The following is an 11,317-nucleotide window of genomic DNA, read 5'->3' on the forward strand; positions in this document are numbered from 1 at the left end:
TCTTCAGCTCTTGCTCTTTTATAATGAACTAATCCCATGCCTGAAGGAAGACCCCTCAGTGTTTAAATGCCTCCTAAAGGATCCACTAATATTGTCTAGCTATTCAAATGTGATTTGGGGAGCTATTCAGATTTAAAGCACCGATGATAAGAAATGAGATGAGAATAACTCTTACATTTGTCGCAAACTACACTTTAATTACTTGCAGAGTTGAACTCAATTTCATGTCTGTAGTATCTTCCCATATTATAGATATTTCCTGACTTACAATGATGTTTGACTTAGGATTTGTATATCAAATTTAAATTTTTATTCTGTTTTGGGACATGGCTATCTATATGTCAATATGTTTATCTGTTCTGTCACAGTGCTCAGCAGCACTGTGATCTTGAGAGTAAACCATTGATATTCTATAGTGTACTCTGTTGCTAAGCTGGGATGGTTGATAGTTTGGTTATTAAATGCATTTTCTTTTTTGTGGCAATTTTATTTGAATTCAGAGCCTTGTTTTTTTAGGAAGGCACTCTGCTACTTGGGCCACACCATCAGCTTCTTTTTATATTGGCTGTTTTTGAGATAGGATCTCTCTTTTTAAAATTTATTTTATTTTATTATATTTTTGCTGGTCCTGGGGCTTGAACTTAGGGCCTGGGCACTGACCCTGAGCCTCTTTGTGTTCAAAGCTAGCACTCTACCCACTTGATCAGCGGTACTACTTCCTACTTTTTCAGAATAGTTTATTGGAGATAAGAGTCTCACAGACTTTTATTCTCAGGCTGTCTTCGAATCATGATCCTCAGATCTCAGCCTCCTGAGTAACCAGCATTACAGGCATGAGCTACCACCGGTGCCTGGATCCAGGATCTCTTTTTATGCCTGGATTCTCCTGGATTGCCATCTTACTATTTGTGCTTACTCACTTTTCTGGGATGACAGGAAGGAACCACTATACTACCGTTGGTCCAAGCGATATCTTGTAAACTTTTATTGGCTTGCTGGCTTCAAACTGAGAACCTCAATCTCCACCTTCATAATAGCTAGGATTATATATAGGATTGAGCCACTGCACCTGGCTAAATGCATTTTTGATTTATGCTATTTTCAATTTAGAATGGCTTTACTGGGATGTAATCTCATCCTAACTTGAAGAGCTTCTGTGCCTACATTCCATTCTCTTTGTATAGATTTATGTTATGGATGCTATTTGTTTGTCCTTTATCACAAAGTTAAGCTGATTATCCTGGGCCTGGTTATAATATAGGAAATGGGTTTTAAAAAGGAATGTAACTATTCTTATAAAAACCATGGTTATGCATATTTATTAATTAACCTAAGGAAGAATTTTTTAAAATATCGCTCTCAAGTTGCTTGCCATTTTCACTGATTGGAATGTATAATATGTAATATATCTGTCTATATGCATGTGTCTATCTATTTCTATCTATCTATCCATCCATCTACCTATCTATCTATCTATCTGTCTATCTAATCATACAAATAGACATCGGAGTTACTACATGACTTCTATGTCAGAACTCTGCCATCTTTTCTAGTAGGATGAAATTAAAATTCTATGCTCAATCTCATGCTTTTCCTTTTTATAGTCTCTAGGATCCACATTGGCCTACTTCTCTTTAGTAAATACCTTTTAGCTTCTTTAGCATGTCTTCAAATATGACTAACTCTAGACTAATTACCAATTTTTCAAGAAATTTCTCATAATCTGTACCATCTCTGAGAATTCTATTGTAACACACAAACCAAACTCTGATAGAAAAATATATGACTCCCACTCAAATGGAACTTTAGCAAGGACAAGTTGGTATACCTGTTTTTATTCCTTAAAAATACATTTGGAACTATTTGAGCTAACTTAAAGTAAAATAAGTATCAAGGCAGGTTATATCATACTTTAAAAAAATAAAGAAATAGAAAACACACTATAACAATAAACTGGCTATTAAATTGATACCAGTAATGTATTTATATATGGCACACTATTTCTTTCCATGCTCTACCATCTTTGGTATGTATGTGTTTGATAGTTTGATATCAAATGAGTGAAATGTACCTTATATAGAGAAGATAGTCTAATTTAGAGGTGGTACAAATTATTATGATAGCGGTAAAGTTGGCTCTTCTGGATCATACTGAACTTCCTTAGCTGACTAAATAGATTATTTTGTTCCCTATCCCCTTCCCTCTATTCTCTTCTCTTCTTTTGTTATTTTCCCTCTTTCCCTACCTCTCTTTCTTCATCCTTTACCCCTTCTCCCTCTTCTTCCCCTTCTTCATCCATTTTTCAAATCATTTTGTGTCAGTCTTTTAATAAATGTCAGAATTCCCCTCCAGCAACTAAAAAATAGAAATTATGTACCAGAGAAGTATAATTTTCATGAACTTAAAAATTACATAAGATACAGCATAACTTAATATTGGTTTTACCATGTCCTGTAATTTGAAATGGAGTGAAATGCTTCTGTGGTTGAATCATAGCTCTTGTACTGTTTGCTGTAAAAGTTTCAAGAATATATATTTCAATTTTTTTTCAATAATCCAAAACAAATGCCGTGGAACTCAGCATACTTAAGACATATTTTCTGAATTTATCTTAAGTGTCTCTGTTCCAGAGGTTTGTGTTTGTGTGTGTGTATGTGTGTGTGTGTTAGGCCTGGCCTGTTATTTTAGCATGTATCTCCATCCTGGATTGATTGCACTGTGAGGCATAGAATAAGTTACATATGGTCACACTTTGTCTCACTTTGTAGGACCTCGGAGGCCAACTGTCACAGAAATTTGGCTATGGTCAAAATTCTACAAATACAAATTTCTACACATACACATATATCTCTTTAGAATATCTGGTTTGAAGTAATAGTTGGCTAGTATTACATTGCTTAAAAGGTGTCTCTAAAATATTGATGACTCCTTACATATTAAGAAATATTACCTACTTATGTTGATGATAATGCTCTGGTTAAGCAGCAAATATCTGATTAAATACAAATGTGGATCTATGTTTTTGAATCAAAAGTATGAATGTATCAAAAATCTAAAATTAGGACAAAGATGCAAAAATTATGGTAAACATCAAATCTTAAATTTGAGAGGCAGCCCATTGTCAGCTTTCAGTTTACTTTCTTTTCATGTAGTGTGAGCAATATTTAAAATGAAAGGGGAATGCCTATAAGAAGGTATATCTTTAAGCTTAGGAATTCTCCTTGACTGTATAAAAGGAGAGAGCCTATGAGGGCTCTGCTTTGGTTACTGGTAAAGCAACCACTTGAAAGGAACTTTCCTTTTCATTCTTCTTTCTCCCTGTTTTGTCCTTTCTCCTCATTTCTTCTTTTTCCTCTTATTACTTTGCTTTTTTTTTTTCATGACTCTCACTCCCCCTCCCCCTCTGCTCTTCCTTTCTCTGTCTGTGCAACCACGTGCTTGGAGTCTGTGTATCTGGACTGCCTTTGCTCACAGCTCCCCGTGAGTGTTAGCAGAATGAAAGCCAGATGGACCAGCAGTTCCCACTGTTATCTCCCAGCCGACTCTGGCAAGTCTCCCTCTCTGCCTCCTTTCTTGGCATGACAGAAATATTTGCCTTTATTTAGGGAGACTTGTATTTGCTGCTGTACCTCTTCCCTCAGCTGCAACATAAGCGGAAAGCTATTTATTCTCTGTTGCTGAGGTTGGTTGAGGTGAGTAGAATGGGCAAGGAATTGATTGAGGAAGCAGTTTTAATCCTGCCTAACTTCTGTATGTTTCTAGAATAAGTGACTTTCTGAGGCTGGTTTTAAAATATTTTGGAGTCACAGCATGAAGACAAGGCTTTTAACAATAAGACAAAGTTAGACAAGTCATGTGGGTGCCATCATGTAATCAGAACACGTTTGTAGGATGTTCAGTATTACTCAGGCAGCAGTAGAGTTGAAGAAGTAGAGACCCTGTTAGCGTTGAGTGGATCTCCATGCAAAAGGCACTCAAATGATGATCACTTCTATTCTCTTATTAAATCTTTCCTTGTAGGGTTTCAACAGCATAATTAATTTTAAATGTTCTACTTTATTGCCACCAAGTCTTAGGAAATTGCTTTGAATGGAAGTGAGAAAGGCCTGGAATTCTGACTGTAATTTTGGGCTGTGTTTTTTTCTCATAATCACTGAATTCTGTTGGAGCATAGTAATTGTACAAAGTAAAATTTTTCATGTGATATTTTCACACACTAGTGGAATGTACTTTGTTCATATTCCTATCCTTTATAATACTTTTTAACTCCCTCCCTAACCCCACCTTTAACTTTCATACCAATGTTTCTGAGTTTTATTATTACTTTTTCATACATATATATGATGTAATTTAACCATATTCTCCCTGGTTTTTTCTTCCCCGTCTTACCTTCCACTGGTCTCTCCTTATAATCCCTTATTTATCTTCATGTCTTTAAAACATAAATGGTTTATAAGTAATTTTAAGAGTTTCTCATTACAATTATCACAAAAGCTTGTTCTTCCTAGTCTGTTATTTCAATTTTGTGGAAGTTCAACTGTGAAATATTGAAGACTAGAGTCACACATCAAAACACTGTGTATGAGCGCACCCATGTGTGTTTGTAGAAAATAGGTTTAAAAAATCCATTTCATTTTCACCAGAAATCTGTAGCTTTAAGAAGCAAATTGGAATTTGAAAATCATTTTGAAATCTGAAGGTAAATGTATATTTAGGGGAAAACAGTTCAGAATTACAAATGTTTGTTGTTGGATAATCAATTTCTCCTTATCTGTGTCATACTTTAAAAATGAGCGTCTTTAGCTTTGGCTGGTCCTCAGTTTGGGTCTTTACATTCTGAGTCTAAAATTATTAATTAGACTATTGATCTCATGTTTTTAGAAGAACAGGTTATAAATCCACACATTCTAAGTAAATAATGACTTAACTTCATTGTGAAACCTATAGCATTAATGAAGTGGTGACTTTTAAAACAATGCAGGTACAGCCAAAGAGAAAGCTGTGTCTAGGAGATATCACTTGTATAACTAAGTATGGAAAGGGAATGGCAGGTGTTGTAGACATTCATTGCTAGTTCCTGCCAGTGTCTCACCTGCATAACAGACTTCAGGTTTTTGTTATTTCTGAACTGTCATGAGGGCTTCATGATCATCCTTCTCGTCTATTTTCTTCCTCTTGCTAACATTGGCTTCAGTTCTGAGTGAAATTGTGCTGTTGCATATAACACTACCAAGGTAGCATCTGCCCAAGCCAGAAATAACAATAGGATATAATATAGCCTAGTTACAAATGAGGTCCTTCCATCTGTGCTACACCTTCTCAAGTGGGCTTTGGGTGATAAAATCATGCTTTAAACTGCCGCAGATAAGTCTGTTTTATTGATAGAAGATGTTGAATTTCTTGTGTTCGCTTGCTTCTTAAAAAGATAAACCTCCCTTGAAAAGTGAGGTGCTTAGGGAGTGAAATAACCTTTTCCTGGTGGCATCCTCCAGATCGTACTGAGAAGCACTCCACAATGCCAGACTCACCTGTGGATGTGAAGACGCAATCCAGGCTAACTCCTCCAACCATGCCGCCTCCCCCAACTACTCAAGGCGCTCCACGAACCAGCTCATTCACGCCAACCACATGTAAGTATTATTTCTGGATATACTATTGCTGTGTTGAAGTTGCAGTTAAGATTTTTTTTCTACACATACAGATTCAAAGGAAAAGAAGATCCAGTATCTATAAAGCAAGACAAAAGTCATTAGTTTATCCAGGGAGTGGGTTTTAAACACAAAGTATCACATATTATGTCTTATTGGTCTTGCAGTCAATATTTGTGTGCCTTTGCTTTATTGATTCAGGTATAGCCTGTTCTGATTTTAGAAATGAAGAATAGCATAATTGGTCTGTAGCTCTAGTTACCTCTATAACTTTTTTTTTTTTTTTTTTTGCCAGTACTAGGACTTGGACTCAGGACCTTGTATTCACTGGGATTGCTTGCTTATGGCTGGTGCTCTTCCCCTTGAGCCTGGCTTTTGCTTGTTAATTGGAAGCAAAATCTTAAAGCCTTTTCTTCCATAGTTAGCTTTGAACCACAATCCTCTGGTTTCAGCCTCCTGAGTAGCTAGGATCACAGGTGTGGCCCATCTGTGTTCAGCTATCTCTAGCACTTTTAATTCATTATATGGAGAGACTCTTCAATTTGCTCACTTTGACTTAGAATGTGCAAGTATGTAGTAGTTATTTCCAGATTACTTTTGCTTGTTGCAGTTGGTTAAAAATGATGTTTAAAAACCTAATTTCCTTCAGTTAAAGAAACCATTGCTACATGAACCAGTCTCATGATCTTTCTGAAATTTTTAACACCACCTTTTCCATGAACCCATCAGTCTCTTATCAAACCTGTATTCCATTACCAGTTGGCTCAAGTCCTGAGCTCTCAGTCAATTGAGTGTATTGCTTTCTGTACCATCTAAGGGAAGGACAGCTTACTCTGACAGAAGAACAACTTCATGCTTTTTCCTGTAGACTCAAGTAGAGGCAATGGGCAGCTTTGTTTTAATCTTACAGTTCTGATTTAAAATGTCATCAAGGGTTTGTGAAGCTAATAAATGTTATCTGTTGTAGATAACATTATCTACAGATCTTGTGCCTTGGATCCAAATGAATGAAAAATAACGAACAGGCAAAAGTAGATGCATAGGACCCTAAGAGCACAGCAAAATACAAATCTAGGGCCATTTATGAACTGTTATGCTGCCATTTAAAAGACTTTTGGAAGGAGCAGAAGACTATGAGGTGCCAAGCTGGAACCCTGTCATTTAGTATTTGGCTTCTTGCTACCCAAAGTCACAATGATGGGCATATGTCTCCTATGTGGTGGCCTGGCAAGCTATCATTTCTTGACAGCTTCGTTGGTATTCATTTGGGATAAGGGAACCATTTTATTATTTTGAAAAAAAAATTTAATAATAGCAGGGTCATTACAACTTATTCTACCTATTCTAGAGATAGTCAGAATAATAAAAGACAAGTTTGGTGGATTGATTTGTGAAAATAATTAACTAAACATAATAAAACTATTATTTTCTTTAATGAGAAATAGGCCTACTTTTCTAGCCTAGGTCTTAATTTGAGGTTTAATAAATTTTATTGGAAGTGAATTTATGATTTACTACCAGTTCCATGTTCTTGGTTAGACTGAGGTGCCTTCTTTCAATTTCTTGAACCAATGCCTTGCTAAATACCAACTCCATTTTGGCTTTTTATGTAAAATTTGCCTTTTCCTTCACCTAAGTGGTTAAGGAATACAAGAGGGAGAAAATAGCCTTTTGATTAGGTGGTATAAGGTTAAAACTTGAAAGTCCTATTTATATAAACACAGCTGTCAGTTGTGTGTACAAAACATGATTAAAAATGTTCAATGATAAATTTAGTCTCCACCAAATGTACACTTTCTCTGGGGGGAGTGGTTTAGGGAGAAAAAGGCCTGTTACATTGATGCAAGTCTATAACAAAAGGCCAACATCCAGAGATGTTTGTCTTAGGTTTGAAATCTTTCAGGTGGTTGGCATATGTGTTTCCCAGGGGCAGGGCCAGGATTGTGCTGTTATCTTTCAATTCTCTATAGCTTGCTCTCCATCACCATGCATACATACCATAGACACATTTAGGGGCAGAGTACTTGAGTTTTGTGATACTATCAAGTCTAAGCATTTACAGAAAGAAAGAAGCATTTACAGAAAATCCCAGCATCTTTTGCATTACTCTGCTGCTAGAAAGAAACTAGGTGAGTGATACTTTTGTGTATGCTTTCTGTGAGTTTATTCAAATATTTCTCTTTCTTTTGATTTTGTACCTCAACAGTAACTAATGGCACCAGCCATTCCCCTACAGCCTTGAATGGCGCCCCTTCACCACCCAATGGCTTTAGCAATGGGCCTTCCTCTTCTTCCTCCTCTTCTCTGGCTAATCAACAGCTGCCCCCAGCCTGTGGTGCCAGGCAACTCAGCAAACTGAAACGATTCCTTACTACCCTGCAGCAGTTTGGGAATGACATTTCACCTGAGATCGGAGAAAGAGTCCGCACCCTTGTACTAGGACTTGTGGTAAGTGAACAGAAATCAACCCTTTTCAACCCTGTTGTCTAGAGTAAGGAAGTGTGTGTGTGTGTGTGTGTGTGTGTGTGTGTGTGTGTGTGTGTGTGTGTGTGTGTGTGTGTGCGTGTGTGCGTGCGCACGTGCGTGTGTGTGTGTGCATTTGGTGTGGGATTCAAAAATATAGAACCTAGCTTCATAGCAGTTTTGTTGCAGCAGTATCTATATTCAGAGATTGTACTACTCTGATGAATTCTATAGCCATAATTTTTCAAAATCTACTTTATGTTTTGACTTCCACTATATAGATTGTCACTTTGGCCATAAATACTTTTACATATATATATATATATTTATATATATATATATATATATAGAGAGAGAGAGAGGTGTGCACATATGTATTTCTATACATGTGTATATTTGTGTTTCAGTAAGTATACTCTCCATAGTTAATGGCTTTCAACCATAACAGGGTTTTGTTATGTTGCTGCCTCATTAAATCTGAGTACTCACTTTAAAGTAGTGTTGAGGGATTTCTACTATTGACTTAGGCCTTAAGTGAAGAATTCATAAGTCACACATTTAAAATTTACCATTTTAACCATTTTATGAACCTCAGTGGCTTTCATTTTTAGTTCTTTAGAGATTTTTATTAGCTCATGTTAGTTGTGCTACAGGGATTTTATGCTTATATTTTCATACATGTATGCAAAATTGCCCAATAAGACTCCCTCATTTCATTTTTCTCCCTCATCCCTCTTCTTTCTAGCTTAAAACAATTTCAACCGGTTTCATTTTTCTATTTTCACACATGAATACATAGTACTTTGACAATATTTACCCACATTTACCTTCCTACCACTTTCTCCTTTCAGTGACCCTTACCCTTCATTGAACAGTTAACTTTCCTGTGACTCATTGTATTTTTCCTTTTTTTAATTGTATATTAATTGTACAAAGTAATTCACGTGTATATATTATAATTTAACTAGGGTACCTTATTTGTTGTTTTTTCCCCCCAACCATCTTCACCTTTTTTTTTTTCCGGTTGTGGGGCATAAACTCTGGGCCTGGGTGCTGTCCCTCAGCTCTTCAGCTCAAGGCTAGCACTCTACCATTTGAGCCACAGTGCCACTTTCAGTTTTTCTGGTGGTTTATTGGACATAAGAGTCTCATGGACTTTCCTGCCTGGGCTGGCTTTGAACCTTGATCCTCAGATCTCAGCCTCCTGAGTATCCAGGATTATAGTAGGTGCGAGCCACCAGTGCCCAGCCATCTTCACCCTTTTAAATGGTACCATTCACAGGCATTCAAGGACATCCACACAGAAAAGCTGTCACCCCACTCTATTCCCAAAGCTTTCTTGTTACTTCACACTGAAACTCTACTCATAGGATTAGAACTCTCCACTACATTTCAATCTAATGCTTGGTAACCAGTAATATTTTAGAAACCAAACTGTAAATCATTCTCTTGAAAATAACCTTGTTGATTTTGGCATATTTCTGTGTATTCTGTGCATTCTTATTACACTAAAGTGTGATAAGTACATAATACTCTTGTTTTTCCCCTCTCTATGTGACTGTTCCATTTATTGTGATTTTTCTACCTAAGTGGAGAATTCTCCACTTTCTGCTTAGGAAAGCTATTTTCCCTTCTCCAGCTGAGTCATAGAGGAATGATGAGTCATCCATTCAGTCCTTCTATCCAGGTTTCTGGTAGAACTGAGATTTGGATGATGGGTAGCAGTTTCCTTACTTGGACTTATCAGGGGCAAAGCAGTACCAGAAGATGTGCTTCTAACCACTATCTCCTACATGTGATAGATTCCTTTTTTGTTCATTGTGGGGCTTGAACTCAGGCCTGGGCATTGTACTAGAGCTTTTTGGCTTAAGGCTAGTTACTCTAGCACTTAAGTCACAGTTCCACTTCTGACATTTTGGTAGTTAATTGAAGATAAGAGTCTCATAGACTTTCCTGCTCAAGTTGGCTTCCAACTGCAATTCTCAGATCTCAGCCTACTGAATAGCTTGGATTATAGTTGTGAACCACCAACACCCAGCTAGAGAGCAATTTTGACAGAGATGTCATTGTACTTTTGGTACTTTGTTAGCCACTTATCATTTCCTTTTAATTCTTGAGTTTTATAAACTAAGACTTTTAACATGTAAATAAGTTAAAGAACAACAATAACTAAATCAAGTAAATGGTGAAGTTATAAGTAAAATTAGTTTTTCTCAAGTTGAAGAATAAATTTGTATGTTCTTTATTAAAAGTGATGCTATAATAAGTAGTACTATAAAAAGTGGTACTTTAACTTAAGCTTGATAGATTTTAGTTCATATTGTCATATATGGTTGAACGAACTACTCCTTTTGTGGCAAAGTAAGACTATAGAGCTTAAACTGGCCTTCAGTTTGTGATCCCCCTACCTCAGCCTTTTGAGTTCTGGGATTGCAAGTACGGACCAATGAGCCTGAACGTTGCAATCTTTTATTTTAAGCATTTGACAAACCCTTGAGACTGCTCTTTGTGGAAGTGATTTTTATATACACATTTTACACATGGGGGAAACTGAGGTATAGAGATGTTAAGTAAAATATATATAGACCCCCAGCTGATGGTGATAGGCATTTGCCAAGTTGTAATGAAACATATGCTGTTGTGCAGGTGGAGTTAAGGTAAATGCCAAAATGTACTGTCCCAGAAAGGCACAATGCTCATTTGGATCGGATCATACAAATAATATTCATTGAAATTTACTCCAGGAAATGGAAACAAGAGATTACTTTTCCTTATTTTTACTGTTTGTGTTTTTTTTCTTTTCGTTCTGTTAGTTAATTTAGCTATTTTGGGGAATGTAAGGGGAGGCACAGGAATGGTGGGAAAAAGGGGAACAAATGTAGCAATGGTACTCACTGTACACTATGTTGAAAATGAACTTGTGGGTGGGGTAGGAAGGAAAACACTGAAGAGAACAAAGGAAGGAGTGACATTGTCGAAAAAGAAATGTAAGGGCTGGGAAGGTGGTTCATGCCTTGCATGCATGAGGCCCTGGGTTCAATTCCTCAGCACCACATAACCAGTAAAAGCCGGAAGTGGCACTCTGGCTCAAGTAGTAAAGCGCTAGCCTTGAGCTTAAGAGCTGAGGGGCACCCAGGCCCAGAGTTCAAGCCCCACAACTGGCAAAAAAAAGAGAAAGAAATGTATTCATTACCTGAGTTATATAA

The 11,317-nt window shown here is 36.8% G+C and overlaps 1 protein-coding gene across 1 annotated transcript in view; it reads left to right on the forward strand.

Annotated features, from left to right (window-relative positions):
• The window catches only part of Runx1t1 (RUNX1 partner transcriptional co-repressor 1), a 142,224-nt gene that overhangs the window by 69,951 nt on the left and 60,956 nt on the right, over positions 1 to 11,317 (forward strand). The window contains 2 exon segments of the mRNA XM_042673166.1: positions 5,493 to 5,630; positions 7,855 to 8,096. Of these exon segments, the coding sequence (XP_042529100.1) occupies positions 5,516 to 5,630; positions 7,855 to 8,096 (357 nt within the window). The 5' untranslated portion in view covers positions 5,493 to 5,515.

This window comes from Dipodomys spectabilis, unplaced genomic scaffold (genome assembly GCF_019054845.1).
Source record: "Dipodomys spectabilis isolate Male_0828 unplaced genomic scaffold, ASM1905484v1 ptg000783l, whole genome shotgun sequence".
Lineage (NCBI taxonomy): Eukaryota > Metazoa > Chordata > Mammalia > Rodentia > Heteromyidae > Dipodomys > Dipodomys spectabilis.